The sequence below is a fragment of the Oxyura jamaicensis genome, chromosome 3, assembly GCF_011077185.1.
Source record: "Oxyura jamaicensis isolate SHBP4307 breed ruddy duck chromosome 3, BPBGC_Ojam_1.0, whole genome shotgun sequence".
NCBI lineage: Eukaryota > Metazoa > Chordata > Aves > Anseriformes > Anatidae > Oxyura > Oxyura jamaicensis.
Window position 1 is genome coordinate 108,963,377 of NC_048895.1, and position 17,108 is coordinate 108,980,484.

Genomic DNA, 17,108 nt, shown 5'->3' on the forward strand with positions numbered 1-17,108 from the left:
AGGTCTACAAAGCATAATCCTCTGTGTGAGAGAAGACATCTCTTCAAAAGACTTCTTGCTATTTTTCTGTTTTATGAAGCATCACTTTATTTGAGATGAAAGTTACTTTTGTAAGAGAGCATTCAAGGTGGTAAAAATGCATTTGTTCACTAAGCATGTGTGAACTTGCCTAGACAACAGCTACACATACTGACTTCGCTAAAAAGTACTGACATGTAATTTAAATAATCAACAGTTGAACTTGATGCAACTATGTTAAATAAAACCTTCAAAAATGTCATCAAAATTTGTATCCCTGTTTAGCTTGTCTGCTTTTAGGTTTTCATTTTCCTTCTACTTCCAAAACTCACTATAACTTCTAAGCACTTCAGAATCTGAATTAGTGTCCTTTCAAAGATATTTTCTGTCATGATAGCATTACCAGTCTTCTATTTACATATATAGGTTCTAATCTCAGTGAAACAGAAATTGAACAAATGGCATTGCCTTAATTCAGTCTTTCCTTCATCCATTCATGCTGCTGAAAAGATTCTCTTATTATCTCAAAGGTCAGATGTGCTTAGCAGTTCCTGCACCATTAATAGCTCTAGCAGTTCCCGCACTGTTAATAAATCTCTCTCTTTTAATCTCGCAGTCCCCGTGGATTTCCAGTAATTCTATACTAAAGAATATTGTTTTCTTGTAGAAATACCAGTGTTTAAAATCATGGTGACTTTCTTCTTTCCTGTCATTATGAAAGTGCTTCCCAAATTCATAATCAAGCTTTCAACACAACTGAAACTAAATCATTATCTTAATGGGTCACTGGACTAAATTTTGTATCATAATAAATCACTTAGCAGAGGAATTCTGACATGTTTCTCTCATGGCGTAATCCTACTTGCAGTGAAGGTAGGGGCAGCTTTCCGAATACTTCAATAGAAAGGAACTAAGTGTTAAGCAGAGATAAAAGAAACTGTAATTCTATTTGAGGCAGAAAGATGTAGGGGTGAGAGAATCTTGTATTTGTCCATACGAGATTTTGAACCATTACAAACAATTTACACACTCCTCCCTCGCTCCCCATATGTAAATGCTCTCATCACACAAAAATATCTGAACAAACAAGTGTGATCTCTTTTGCTATGATGGAAAATATGCACTTACCAGTAGAGGCAAAATAAAATTATCTCCCTGTCTTCTCTCCCAGCTCTTAGGACAACCAAAAACTCTAACGAAGAGAAAAATGAGACACCTACTCGTAGCTTCCATCTTCAGGAAACTGTATTTCAAAAAGATGATCTCTGCCAATAATCTTTGGAAAAGCTTTGATAGCTTACAGAACTGATGTTGACCAAGAGACTTGGTATATAGTAAGCATGATTAAAGGATATTAAAATATAGAAATGTTTCAGAATAGCTCCATGTGTGAACACATTTGTCCAGAATGAACCTAGAACACATTAAAAGCCACTATCTTAATGTATATTGAAAACAGATTAAGCTGTTTCAGAAAAAGTTCAGAATCATATTTTTTGCTTTAAACTTCCTGTTCTATCTTACTGAAAAATATTTTTTATGGATGGACATTCGCATGTTGAGAGAGAGCGTCAACGTGAAGATTTTTTTTACATTAGTCTATATATTTTCTTTCTTTCCTTTCTTCCGTAAGTGAATAATTATTGCATTTTATGCGGCATACAAATATACAATGCAATGCAAACTATCTTCTTTCATTGCCAGTTTTCACTGTTTTAATAAAGCTTCTTTTAAAACAAACTTTTAAAAAATGTACAGATAATTTCTCACAAGTGCTGAAAAAAATAAATCGCTGGCTAAGAGACGGCAAAGAGAAAACTTTCTGAAATTTAATTTCCCTTTCAATGTTGCTATCAGAAGGGTTACATGATGTCTTCTCCCACTAAAATGTGTTACATAGGGCTGTAGGTATTGGGAAGAAGCAGACTTCTAGACAAAAGGGGGGAAAAAAAGCTAACAGAGTCGTGACATCTGCCATTCTGTTGTGTACCTGTAGGCCATCCATGTTTCCGAGCAAGCTGCTCACAACAGATGGAACACAGCCTTTTGATTCAGGCATGAAACCAGAAAATGAGGACTACATATGTTGAACTAAAGGTGCGATCTAAGGGAGCACAGAGGCTAATAAAAGACCCAATTGCTAACAGTGCATTCAACTTTGGAATGACAGAATGGAAGAACTAGTCCAATATAAGCTAAATTTAAAAAATAAAATAAAATAAATTTCTAACTTTCTGTAACATCAGAAGTAACATCAGTAGTGTTTTGTAGATGACAGCTCCATCTCTTTTTATATAAATATTTTGAAAAATAAAGAAATAAAGCTACCAGGCACATATAGGAGTATCACCTAAAATACCTATATTCAAAAATGCTCCTTTAAAATGTTTTCCATTGAGATCATTAAATCTCACTGATAATATCAAAAATGGGTGAAAAAACATATTTATATGAATTAGAAGCTGGCTAAGAGGGCAGAAAATGCACAGATAGGATATATAGGCAATTCAGTAGTGCAAAACATTAACCTGCTCTGGCTGGCACTGCTGGAGCAGGGGTTGGATCAGATGGACCAAGAGGCCCCTTCCAACCTCAGCTATTTTGTGATTCTGTGATGTTTTGTTAGCTATTATTTATAAGATCAGCCAAGTCCTAGAAATACCCAATATTCTTTGGCATCACTGAGACATAGCAGCAAAGAATGGTTTTGAATAATGTATTTCAGAAATTTTATTTGCTTAAACTGACACATACTCAGAGGGTTTAAACACTTTCTTTTCAGTGAGTTTTAAAGGAAGAGCAATGTTTACATTGTATGATAGTTTCATTTATTATTAAGTGTTAATTCACTACCACAAAGATGCTGGCATTTCAATAGCATCATCAGTAATGGAAGACGAATGCTGTTAACAGCATGAATTTCATTAGCAAGGAAATGTGTCAGTCTTTTGATTAAATTAACAAAGTGAATACTTTAGGAAACAGTAGTGTAATCAGCAAAGCACAAGGAAACAGTCAAAGTAAGGATTTGTATTTTAGAAGAGAATGCCTGGAGGATGTAGAGTATGAGTTAGGCTCAAGCTTCAACAACTGAGAAAATCATTTTGTCACTCAGTTTTGCTTTTCAGTTCTGCTATCTGAGTGAAGAAGATTATGAGGTTAAGACCAAACATCAAATAAGTTGTAGAGTACATTATTGCATTTCTCCATCTGAAAAGAGTGAGGATGATTAACACTTTTCCTTCCCTGTGCGAAGAATTCAGAGCAGTCAGAAATGCTCTGGATGCTCCACTCCCCACAAAGAGCTGAATCTTCAATGATTTGATGCCCATCATGGTAACTGAGAAGTACCCACGGTTACACATTTATCAGCAAATAAAACAACCAGGAGCTATTCCTTGCTCCTGACACTGAACAGGATGTCATGGGATGGTCTGTCATGACATGGCTGAACTCCCCCCACCTAAAAACAGGCTGTTTGCATCCAGGCTAACTACTGACAGGCCCAGACCCATGCCAGGGTGCGGCCTGCAAGTTGCTGGCTGCTCAGGGCCAAAAGTCTCCTAGAGACTGGTCCAAGAGGGGCATGGCAGAGCTGGCTGTTTCCCAGTACACAAACCATGCAGTAGCTCCATTCAGTTACAAGTACAGATTGTAATCTGTGTGGCACTTTTCTACTAATTAGACTTAATTAACAGCATCTATCTGAGACAATAACTTTGAGTTAAGGAGGTTCTTGAAGAAACCATTAACAGAAGCTGCCCTGAGAGTCTAAAGGAAACAAGGGCTGGGCTCCAAAATCAAATTTATCCCAGGGGTAAATTGGCAATTCCTGTTTAAACTCTCTTTTAATAAAAGAAACCACTATTTCATAGAAACACAGCAAAGAAAACTTAAAAAAATAACAATACCTCATTAACCTGCAGAGCACAGGGGCCCCATTCAAAAAAGACAGCTGAGGAGCCACCAAGGACAGAAGAGGAGGCAGTACTTCATCCTTTTCATGCCTGCTAGCTTAAGTTCATCAGGTTCCCTCATCATTGCACAGGAGAGGGAAAATCTAGTCTACATTTGGCTGGATTATCAAAGGGTATTATTTAAACTGGGTAACCAAAATCAAGCCTGCTAAACGTACGTTCCAAATACAAACGTTTACTGAGTTATTTGAACACCATATACAACACATTAACCTCTAGCTGAGAATAATAAACTGTAAGCAATCAAAGGCTTTTAGAAGCAGAGAATTTAAGACCAAAACCAAAACTCATATAATAAAAGAATATCACATAAGAACTACACAAAAATAAAATCAAATGATCTAGCTACTAAAATACACATATGTGCTCGAAATCTTGTGGGAATCAAATATTCCAGTAAAAATAAAGGGAGAGATGGAAACACAAGTTTCTTATTATCACACTTCATATGTTATAAAACCTAACAGTTAACTTATTTTTGGCAAAGGGACAAAGGTTGCACAACACTCTGGCTTACACAAATATTTTCTATTGTTAAATGCATCTTAAATGTAGTTTCTCATATATTAACTTTATGCACACAGTGCACCATGCAGCCTAAGTGTGTCCCAAAGATACCTAAGTTTCAAAACATTGATAAATATCAAGCTGCCAACATCCAGTGGGTCAGGTGTAAAAAAATAGCTCAACAATTCATAGTTTAATTGAAACCAGATAAAACCTTTTGTGTCATAAGGACTGTACAGATGTTGACCAAAGAAGAGTTGATATTTTTGGACAAATTACTGCATATGATATTTTCTAGACCACTCCCTCTTGAAAAGATAGAACAGTAATAAAAGTTCCCCCTTCCCACCCCCCCCAAAAAAAAAAAAAAAAAAGTATGTTTATAATCACTAAGTGAAATACGCTTGGGGAAATATATCAGGTTAACCTCATGTTTCACTTTTTTAGTTGCTGTTTTCTTTAAAGGAAAAAAAAAAAAAAAAAAAGATGTGCTATGGAAATGGTTATGAAGAAGTGGAAGAATCTACTCATGCATATATTAAATACAGACCATACACTGACACTGTATTTCATTCCACTGAAGAGTGTATAATATAAAGGAAGAGGTAATGATATAGCAAGAATGAATACTTAAATACAAATTAATTCAGTATTCTTCATTCGTTATCCACTAGGAAAGTGAGTTATCACTGAGCACTAACAGTTCACTACCTGTGAGCTGTGAGAAATTGTCCTGCCTTTGCCTTGCAATTGCTTCACAGTGACAAAGGAAACTGTTCAGATAAACAATGACAAGAACATGCAGTAACACCTCCCATTCTTGTCAAGTTACACAAACCAAGGCTGAGCTGCAGAAGCAGTGATATTTGCATATGTATTCAATTTTAAAAACAAAGTACTTTACAGCAGTACTCATTAAAATTTATATTATTATTCTCTTCCATACATTTCCCCATCTAGAATTAGCAATCTGCTTGCCTTGAGATAAGAAGCTGCTATTAAAATCATAACCAGTCTTAATTTTTGGTGTAGTAACATAATGTAATTACCAAGTATCTAGTACCTGTTTATCAATTATTTAAAGAAGAAAAGACAAGTCCTAAATATATTATTTATCACCATTATTAATCATTTAGATATTACATGACATTTAGAGGTCCAAATTCAAAATAAGACGTTTATTTTACACCAAACTACTTAATTATATTTTACTAGGCTTAGTCATTAATGTTTTTATTTCATTTTAGTAAGAACTAGCATTGAAACCTTATTTACAGCAGAATATAGCTTCCACAGAAAAGGCATGGAGTCACCCATAGGCTAAGCATGTGCTCTGCTTTGCTAATGATACAATTCCCATTCTGTAAGGTTGATGTACCTGAAGTTCTGATGCTCGTTTCATCATCTCCAGTGTGATGTAGCAACCGATAGAATGAGCGATCAGTACCAGCTTTATATCTTTTGATACATTCTTTTTGATGAAGTTCAGCTTATGTTCTACTTGTCCGTTAAGTCCAAAAACATCCTCCAGTTCCTTAATATCTGTGTCTGAAACAGAAGAGAAAAAAAAAAAAAGTATTTTGTTTTAATAGTGGAAGGTTCAGGTATCTCATTTTTCTTCACCTCTTTGGAAAACTCTGAAATAAATATTTTTTTAATAAAAAAAATAAGTTAACACAGGTGGGATATATAGACCACTGATAGAGGTGCATGGGATGCGAAGACATATATAAACTGGGCAAGTAGGGAAAGATACAGAAACACATGGAGCTTGATGGTCCATCATCTAGCATTGTTTTCCCTTTCTTTCGGTACAAGACCAACATCAAGGCATTGGATCAGCTTAAATCAATCCAACTTTATGTTGCAAGATTGGGACCTAAACCAACACTGCCCAGGAACAAGAGTCCCTTCACTCAAGACAAATGATCATCCATGTTATCATGCACTGAGGATCTTCAGACACCCAAAATCTCCTGTCTTAAAACAAGTATGCAGAGAAGAGTCCCATAGAATGAGGAAAAATATGAAATGTGTACGTGCCAACACAGAGCACTTGCACTTAAACTACATGTATTTAGGCAGGTTCTTATCATTATCAATCCACCTCCAAAGAGTACATTATAGTTTCAGGGTTCCAGGTTATTTTGCAAATTCATTTGTTTTGTCAGGGACCTCCTAAAGGAGCTTGGGCAATCACTTAGGATGAGAACTTCACCACTTGCTTCCTGGCCAGCCAGCAAGAACAGGATAATCTGGTGCCTGTAACAATTTGCAGCAATTAGGGCATCATTAGCACTTGCTCATGAGATGGCAAAGTTCTCAAAAGTTCTAAGTCTAAGGGGACTCACAGGTCTTTCATCTGCTTGAAGAGTACTCTACTCTACCCACTGAACTAAAAAGGTACTTTAAAATACACCACTCCAGTTTCAGTTGTTGTACAGAACAGAATGCAAGAAGAAAACACTGAAAAAAAAGAATGAAAAATGAAAGGAACATAGGATCATAGAACACCCTGAGTTGGAAGGGACCTGCAAGGATCATCAATTCCAACTCCTGGGTCCCCAAAGGACCATACAAAAAATCAGATCCTATGTCTGAGAGTGTTGTCCAAAGGCTTCTTGAGCTCTGGCAGGCTCGGTGCTGTGACCACTGCCCTGGGGAGCCTGTTCCAGTGCTCGAACACCCATTCAGTGACGAACCTTTTCCTAACATCCAGCCTGAACCACCGCTGTCACATCTTCAGGCTGTTTCCTTGCGTCCTAGGAACATATTCATACAGTTCATCTAAAAGAGATGCCCTAGTACTAATATCACTTGATCCCTTAAACCCAAGCCGTTACCTCAGAGCTCAATGTCACACTCCTGCTTAACCTCCTGATCTGTTACACTGCTTACACATTGACTTGCAATGCAGCTTTAGTATGCAAGGAGCCAAATCTCCTGGCAGCAAGGTTCAGACACAGGATGGGGACTGGCTCCTTATGGAGCTACAGTCCTACACACAGCACATAGGTTCCTGGCAAAAAACACCCATTTGTAACAATTCAGCTACCAGAGTGGTGCACGTACAGCCCTAACTGGTCCACCAAGCATTAGGTGTTTCAGTTCTTTTGATGCTTTCTGAATCAGTTCCTTGTGCAAGAAACAGATGTGGAAGAAGAATCCATCAGGCAGAGATGCTGTACAGACATACATTCAAGAGTCTGCGAGGCACTCAGAAAGTATTGTAAGAGAAAGTTAGCTCGCAGTGGAGACCCATTTCAGGTGTAGCTGGTTTTATACCTGCTTAAAGAAGGTGCTAACAGAAGCCGTTCTTCCTATGACTCCAACCATACATTACCAAATTACAAAGACTGACTGCTCTTTTAATACATGTGCAATAAATTTCATGGCAATTGGTCAGGAACCTCAAATGCTAAAAATCACTAACACGAATGTACTGAGGTTGCTGGGGTTTTGACAGCAACAGTATTACCTGGTAGCCTAAGTGGGTTGGCATTATATTGCCTTTTTGATCATCTGTATAAAATGCAATGTTTTGAAGCAAAATAATTGCTGAAGAATGTGTTCCGATGCCTTTTTTTCTGAGCTTAAAATATTAGCACAGAGGTAACAACAAGCACATTTGTCTTCAGTTAATCTAATATTTCTACTAAAAGTACTAATGATCGTAACCCAGAATAATTTATACATTTAGTTTACTCTAAATGAAAAAGAGATTTACTAAAACACACCCAGAGAATGCAAAATTAGATTAGAAGTAATATATTAACTATTAGGCTTTCTACAAGTAATGGAAAACTAAAAGCTTGTTTTATTTCCCAAAACCCTAAGGCCAGCACATTGTTTTTAATCTTAATTTCTATTTTTAGCAAGAGCTACTTTTTATTTATACAGCAGCTTAACCCCATGCAGGCGTGGGCTGTCTACATCGTAAGTGTAATTAAGGGTACGTATAACACACACAAAACACAGAATACCAGAAATATGTTGACCCATTGGATACAGCAACAAGTGTCAGAGTATGTTTCATTCAGCATATATGTATTACCAAGTGTTGGGTTGAGGAGATTAATTCTCCTTTGTAAACAATTGCTACCATTCCCATGCTTTATTTCTCAGGCACTGCCATCTCCAGTGATTTATCAACTTTTAAAGTTTGACATTCCATTCATAGCCCTCATTCTTGAAAATAAGGGATTTTATAAGAATTTCAGCTGACTTCTAGGTTAGAGGAACAGAAAAGGAAGCAAAGTAGGTGTGCAAATCTTCCAGAGAACCTCTCACGGTTCACAAGATCACAGAAACCAAGCAGGAAAAAAAAATGTTATTTGTATTGTTCATGCAATCTAATGATTTTGAAGCCAATGTTACGATTCCATTGTCAATACAGACAACAGAAAATCAGGCTTTCCCAGGTTAACGGCAACTTTTGACTACACAAATTCAGAATCTGCTACAAGAGACATGCTGAGAATTACTGCAATGCTATTAATAACCAATACAGCAAATACAGCCTGGCCCAGTCTCAACATTTTCAAAGTTGTCTAATATAGTTAATCAGTTACACCTGTTTCTTAAACATTAGATATCTAATTTAATATATAGTTACCCAGTAAATAGCAGCGTAGAGACCCAGGTCAACATATTCAGGGCTATTACTGATTTCATTAGTGATGTGTCTGTTCAGAACCATTTTTGCTGCCAAAGTAAGAACCCCAAGGAGGGATATGGGTCATGCCTGTAGGGATTAAGAGAAGAGAATAAGGCCTTTTCCTCCTCTTGTTTGCCCAGACTTGAGTTTAGGACTTGAGCATATCGAAAATGAGTCCTGACAGCCAGTGCTGACTCAACAGAATTGTCCTGAAGTTTAATACAATTTTTCCTTTTCTTCTGAAACACCGGTTTGTTGCCAAACCGAATCACATTGGCATTAATTCTAGAAAAGCCACCCTGTAGGATGAGCATGCAGTGCAGGGTCTGGAGATGTGTGCACCAATTTCCAGTCATCCCAGACTGATCCCGCTCTCTTTTATCAGGTGAACGACACTTTCATAGAATCTCTATGGAAAAACATATTCTATTTTACTTTTGAACAAATATAAAATTGCCAATGTCTCATGTTAATTCATGTTTCCCCAATGCAAATGTTGTTCTTATAATAGCCCAAAATATGTGGAGCTGGGCTGTGTCACAGTTCTGAAAGATTTATTTATTTATTTTATGGAATAAAATTGTCCAGGGATTATCCAAAATCAACATGAATTTCTTGGGTGGAGGAGCTTAAATGGGTTCTTTATATAAGCAAACAGACTTGCACAAACACACTGGCAGTCAGCTCTCCTATGGCTCTACATCAGAGAAGGGACCAGAGGGTGAGTTACTTCACCTCAGGTGTGGAATAAATGGCATGGCTGAAATAGAGCTCATTTAAGCAGTTTTCAGATAGTAGAAATTATCCTACTTGAACCTTAAGCTGCAAACACCCCATCTGGGCCAAGGCATGTGATTTCATGACTTTATTTAGCTGAAGTGTATTAAAAGAAATACTGTATTTCTTTATTTTCTTTGGCAAAGCATTAATCTTCTGATGTGCTTTTGGAAAAACAAATGGGCAATCACTTTAATGAATCTCTTTCTCTGACCTCTGCTAAACCCAGTGTCAGAAAACAATGATAGATTAAAATAAAGTGTTTGCTCTAAGATAGTCAAGAAGTTAATCTTGCTAGGGAAGAGGACTTCAGTTTTCAGGGAAATAACAGAGAATTTTGTTTGTTTTTCTGCTGTGTATGCAAGTGAAATTCTCAAGTAGGAAAAAAAAAAAAAGCACATCAGTTAAATGAGCAGCCTCATGTAGATCGAGCATTCTCCAACTTATGAATCAGAAACCAACCAACCTAACAAGCTTACATATATATTTAACATTTCTCGTAGCAAGACAAAAGATTAACCACATCACTGACATAGCACAAACATGGACTGCTTCAGGTAGCACCTTAAGAAAAAAAAAACAAAAACAAAAACAACAACAAAAAAAACCTGCTTTATGAACAAACTGAACTGTCTAATCACAAATCAATCACAATTAAAATAACCAATGAAATAGCTAATCTAACCAATTAACCGATTTTGGTTGGTTATTATGAATCTATAAAATTGCATTTGACCTAAGTCTCATGTTGGTGCCTTGTTTCAAAAAAAAAAAAAAGTTTCTGCTTCTTGGCTTTGCTTTTCTTTAATTAATTATAGGAAGGATAACTGCATGGGAAAACTGGGGACAAAGTGGCAGAATTTGTTTCAGGTTCTGAAAAAAGCACACTGCTTTTCTTTATAATATTGCATTGCAAGTCTGGCTTTCACAAAATGAAAGCCTCCACCTCCATGGCAAGGAAAGGATGGGTGAGGAATTGCAGACACCGATCTTTCCATGAACGCTGGCATATAGCTCGAGGTGCCAACAGGAGACCAATGACCCCCTGAAGACAGAAAAACGGGGTTTTTCTTTATTTCTAGGGACATATTGCCATGAAAATGGCATCAAGCTTGTGACCAGGGAACCCATACACTGCAACATTATTGCTAGCGAGACCCATACGGTGGTATAGCCCCAGGAATTAGGTGATTCCTGTCTTGAATAAACCCAAGGAGCTTGCTTGTTAGGCAGGATAAATCTTAGTGCGTAAGTACCAGTAAGGTGACCAAGGCAAGTTTCTATGACTGGGACGAGGCTCTTTGCAGTGCGTGGTCTACACTGAGGGAGCCATTAAAGCAAAGAGGAAGATTGGTGTTCCAGAAGGAAAATGTTGTGTGTGACCTTGTGACATGAAGCAGACAGTGTCCAAACAACGAACAATGTCACTGAATCTGGCGTCAGGGCCTGTGTGAAAAGGTGACTTGGAATTATAAGTGAAGAAAAGGGAGGAAAAGAAAACCCTTCCCTATCTGCCTTGCATCTTCCCCTTCACTACTCATTAGCTCCAAGAGGTAGTATCAGGATATCTAAGGACAAACTCCGATGGACCTAGCACGGGGTAAAGCATTTTCAGAACTGAACCTTTTACAAGATAAAGACAAGTTTGGATCTGGAAACTGAGCTTAGGAGCTGGGAAGGGGTTCACTCGGCCTCTCCTCGCAGCTCCTGTCAGGCTGGTGCTATCACCTTACTGCTTACCATTAGCAGTGAAGAGAAAAACAAGTTTCAACCCATGAAAATGCAGTAACGTCACAAGAAATTGATCTTTGTCTTCACATAGATTAATCTTTGTCTTCACGTGGGAGGCAGAAAGCAGCCCCACAACTGATGACTTTAGAAGGGCTACCTGTTAAACAGGGTTGCATAGTCAGAGGTCTAATTCTGTAAATTAAATAACCTATGTGGCTGGTTTTGTTCTTGTAGCAAAATACAGCAATTGCTCACCACTGAATAATGCCATCTGAAATGTCTAAACAGAACAGTGTGCTTAGAAACTGAGCTTTCTGGTCTGTGGGTCTAATTTCGGAAAATCTTTTAGAAAATACATCCCCTGAAGATATATTGCTTAGAGCCTGAATGCTTCACCCAATCTTTCATTTGATTATTGAAGCCTGGATAATTTGTATCAGCAAGTGATAAAATGCCAAAGAAGTGGGATGGAAACCGTGAAAGAATGCTCAATAAATACCAAAGAACTCCTACTGACACCAGGAACCAGGTCTTAAAGCATTGTGTTTTAGATTAACCCTTAGACCTTCATCTGGCCCTAGTACCCTCAGGAACTGTTCATGCAACTTTTAAGATAAACACACTACTCATTAGTGTTTATTGAAGTAATTACTTTTTGTAAAGGTATCCTCCACAAATAAATTACCATGTACTCAAGACACTGAAATGGTCATAGGTATTATTTTCTTTATTAGAAAAATAACAAGACCTTAATTTACAAATTAAACTACCGATTTCCTTTACTATCGACATACCTATTGCTGGGACACTTATTTAACACCTAATCTGTTTTTGAAAGGAAGCTGTATCATAATTAAATTAGTACTAGCATAGTCTGACCAAATGAACTAATAAACATGTGAAATACTAAAAAACAATTTTGATTAAAAACATACTACAGTACACTGAACTTACTAAATGAAGATGTCTGTGAGAGACTTCTTTTCATTTTGCATTCCCAGTCTTGCTTCCCTCTGGTTAAAGCAAATATCACCGAGGTATAATGAGATAACAGTGCAAGGCTTGAGATAAATTTCGTTGCTTGTCTCTATTTTTGGCAAGGCAAGCACCATTAAACAGTGTTTTATTGTGCAGTTTTATGTCAAACTGTACCTCCAGTATCACTTTTATATGCATAAACCAAATCTAATATGGGTGTTCTACAAAAATGGATTCTTCTCCATTTCTGAAGAATAGCATTTTACTGTCAGACTGAACAACTACAGAAGTGTAATTTAAAAGAATTTTCAATGTTATTACCGAAAAGTAACAAAAAGTCAAGTAAAACCAAGCAAAAAAACTTGGCAGGGGAGGGGTTAGAGGGACCATCGCTGTACAGGAGCAGATCTAAATTTCCATCGTAAAGTAACTTCATGGAGCAAAAGCAAAGAGGTCTAAGCCACTGGGAAGCTGATTGTTCACATTCATTTTCTTGTGAATTCCTTGCTTCACTTGCCCATGTAGTGGGTTTACGTGGCAAGGTTTTGGCAGCAGTGGGCCACAGGGGTGGCTTCTGTAAGAAAGATCTAGAAGCTGCCCCATGTTTGGTAAGGGCCCCACTGCTGACCAGAGCTGAGCCATTAAGTGATGTTGTTTTGCACCTCTGTGAGAGCATATTTAAGGCAGGGGAAAAAAAACACTGCACCACACAGCAGCTGGGAGAGTGAGAGGAGTGAGGAACAGCCTTGCAGGCGCCAGGGTCAGTGAAGAAGGAGGGGGAGAGGTGCTCCAGGTGCCAGAGCAGAAGTCGCCTGCAGTCTGTGGTGAGGACCATGGTGAAGCAGGATGTCCCCCTGCAGCCCATGGAGTACCACGGTGGAGCAGGGTTCCACGCTGCAGCCCGTGGAGGAGACCACGGTGGAGCAGGTGGCCCTGCACCGACGGAGACTGCGGCCTGTGGAAGACCCCTGCCGGAGCAGATTCCAGGCCGGACCTGTAGGGCGTGGAGAGGAGACCACACAGGAGCAGGTGACCTGGCAGGAGCTGCTGCCCGTGGGAGACCCAGGTTGGAGCAGTTTGCTCCCGAGGGATGGACCCCGTGGTATGGACCCATATCTGGAGCAGTTCTTGGAGAGCTGCTGCCTGTGGGAAGCCCACGCCGGATCAGTTCAGCAAGGACTGCATCCCGTGGGTGGGACCCCACAGCACAGGGGACGAGAGTGACTGAGAAGGAGCGGCAGAGAAGCGCTATAGACAGACCATAACCCCCATTCCCCCGTTCCCCTGCACTGTTCGGGGGGAGGAGATGGAACAGGGTGTTTTGGGGGGGAAGGTGCTTTTGGTTTCTTTCCTTTGTTTCTCACTTCTCTAACTCGTTAGTAATAGGCAATAAATCTTACTATCTCCCTATGCTGAGTCTGTTTTGCCCGTCACAATAATTACTGTGCGATCTTCTCATCCTTAGCTCAACCCTTGAGCCCCTTTCATCATATTTTCTCCCCACTCTTTGAAGGGGGGGGAGTGAGAGAGTGGTTGTGGTGGAGCTCGGCCGCCCATCCAAGTAAAACCACCACAGCCCACACAAACACAACAGGAAGGGACTTCCTCACTATGGCCAACTGCTACATAAGATGTATCTTGATATAGGACCAAGTATTGAATTCCCTGTGACTCCATTCATCTGAGGTTGGTATGTTGATTTTTTGTTTGTTTCATTTCTAAGCAGCTCTTTTGAAGGCAGAACACTACTTGGATTATTACAATCTATTTATTTTGAATAGCAAAACTTGCAGCACCATTTTCATTAGTTGCATTGATTGTAAAACTGAAGTAAGGTCAACACACCAGGTATCCCACTTTGCACATCATTTCACTTTGCAGAATATCCTCCACAGGACAACTAACTGCAGAACACAAAAAAGCAATGTTATGTCCTTACTTTATTATAAGTTGGGCTTTTATCTAGGCTTTACTCAGCTTTTTCCCAGTTTTAAGTCACTTAATGTCTAGACTTGTACATCTACACTTGCAAAGCAACAGACAACAAATAGTTTCAGTGCTGACAATCCTTCAAATCTTCCAGCAATTCTCCCTTTTCCAGTAATTCCAAAATAAATAATCTCTACCACTGTTGGTTAAGGAAGAATCACTGAACATAGCCCAAATCACTGAAATACACTGGACTACGTACCATTAAACAGGTACAAAACCAAACCAGTAACACCATTATAGTGGGAACCCCTGAACATATTACTTTTGATGGGGTTGCTGAGGTCTCTGGACATTTCAGAGTAACTCCACAGCAAAGATATGCCATGGCAACAGCTGTCAATGTCACAGGGCTCAGCCCTTCCATTTCAGGTGCTGAAGGGGAATATCACAGGAAAAAAAAAAAAAGAAAAAAGAGACAGAGAGAGGCATTATGAAGAAAGCAAGAAGTAACCTTGCACTGGCATAGCTATCATACACAGTGATAAGAAGCAGCGCTCATGTCCTTGAAAATACAATGGTTGAGAAAATGAAGTCATTCACAAGATCTTCAGGAAAACGTCTGCCACAAGATGTGCACTGAACACAGAAGGGCACATTCTGACTGAGCTTCTGGGAGGGATCATCGTACCAGGAGTGCATGTTCAAACAACATAGAGAAAATATTACAATTTCCATTATCTTGTTGACTTGTTGAGCTAGGCTACAAAAAACAGTCTAGGTCTACTAGCTCCCCTCAGATACCACTTCCACTCCCCCAAAAGTCTGTTTTCCTTGCTTTGCCTGACTGGCAGGTGGTACTCTTCCAGATGTCCACCTTGAGTGTTTCCCTTAGGAATACTCATTTCACATATGGTCTGAAATAATATCACCCAGTTTTACAAGGGCAAATGTGTTTCATTGGTATTTGAATTATCTTGCACCATCAGCCTGAGGCATGCGATGCACGAGTCTATCCAGGAAAAACACACACAGGGCGTTGTCCCTTAAGTAATTCCTTACTGCAAAGCACATGAGTATCAAGGTCTTTTTGTGTTTGGCTCCATCTAACATCTTCCGGTTTAACATGAGGAAAATTCAGTCTTGAAATGAAGGCACGGAACATTTTTACTGAATGAAGCAACAAAAAGCAACTTCAGTGTATAACACACATTCACAGCAACTTGTGTTTGCACAGTTTGATGATGGAAGAAAAACTAAATAATGATTCCTGCACATCACCAAGACTGCCTACATGCAGCAAGACAATAAGAGGCATAGAAAAGGCAGTGGCAATTGTATGAGGGTTGAAATGAACAAAAAACAATGACTGTAATTTCATAGGAATGGATTCAGTAGGTGTATGATAAATAAAACATTGTGCCGTAGTAGGCAATTCTAACAGTCACACCTATTGAAAACAGTACTTCAAAACTTTGGGAAGTTTAAACAGATACAATTAGAGAAAGAGGGACCAAGAGCAAATAAAGGAGAGCCAAAGCTTGGAGTGAAGACAGACAGCAGGCCAAGGAAGACAACCTATGTTATTCCACAGACAGGGAGTAAAAAGTATTATGTTAAGAGTGTGAGAAAATGGCAATGAGTACAGAACAATATTAAGAGGTGGAAAGCTGAACAAGCAAGCAGCTAAGAAGGTATCTGGATGGGCAGTTATACAGTAACACAAGTAGCAATACAGAATTTCAACATTACAGCAACTTACAGGAAGGTAGAACTGGGTTGATCAATGAGTGATGTTTTCTGAAGCATTCAACTGAAAGCAACTCAAATATAAAACCACATGTAAAAGCAAGTTGCTTTTCTGAAGCAATTCAACTTCTGCTGAAACCCAGCTAAAACTTTTGATTTGTTAGGTCAGTTCTGATTTCTTTTGAAAATCCATCACAAAAACATATTTAGAACTGATAAAGACCGAAATGTTCAAATAAGTGTAAGTCTTTAGAGTAACATTAAAATAACAGTAGTACACTTCCTAACTATAGCTACAATGATGGCATTTGGATGGCATTCAGTGCAAACTTAGGGCTTTTTCTTTACTCTTGCATATATTCATCTCAGATGATACTATACTACTAGGATACTGTACTGATACTACATGAAGTGTAGGTTTGTATCTTCACCTGTCCATGGAAATGTTAAATTTAGTGTACAGAATAATCACCTGCGGTAAGCAGATTTCGATTATGTAACGGTGCTGTCTAGCACTCTTCTTATTTTAAGGAGTAAACAACCCACTTAGGAAAGCACAACATTTTTCCATCTTTAACCTGTATACTTCCAAACTCTCAGATGATAAGTTTTCAAAATCACATCTTAAGATTCCCTGTAATTTGCTGTAAACAAGTGCCACGCCAATGGCTGCACAAGAGCTGCATCACTTTATTCCAGGTGAGAACATGACCCCATGCTACCAGCACTGCAGGCTGTAGAGCACAAAATGTTTTTGCAAAACAGTACTGCAGAGCTACTTCACA

General features: G+C 38.6%; 1 protein-coding gene across 2 annotated transcripts in view; it reads right to left on the reverse strand.

Annotated features, from left to right (window-relative positions):
* LDAH (lipid droplet associated hydrolase) overlaps positions 1-17,108 on the reverse strand; it is a 116,419-nt gene that overhangs the window by 58,669 nt on the left and 40,642 nt on the right. For both annotated transcript variants that reach the window (XM_035320942.1, XM_035320943.1), the window contains one exon: positions 5,881-6,050. In XM_035320942.1, coding sequence (XP_035176833.1) covers positions 5,881-6,050 — 170 coding nt within the window. The remainder of the gene's footprint in view (positions 1-5,880; positions 6,051-17,108) is intronic.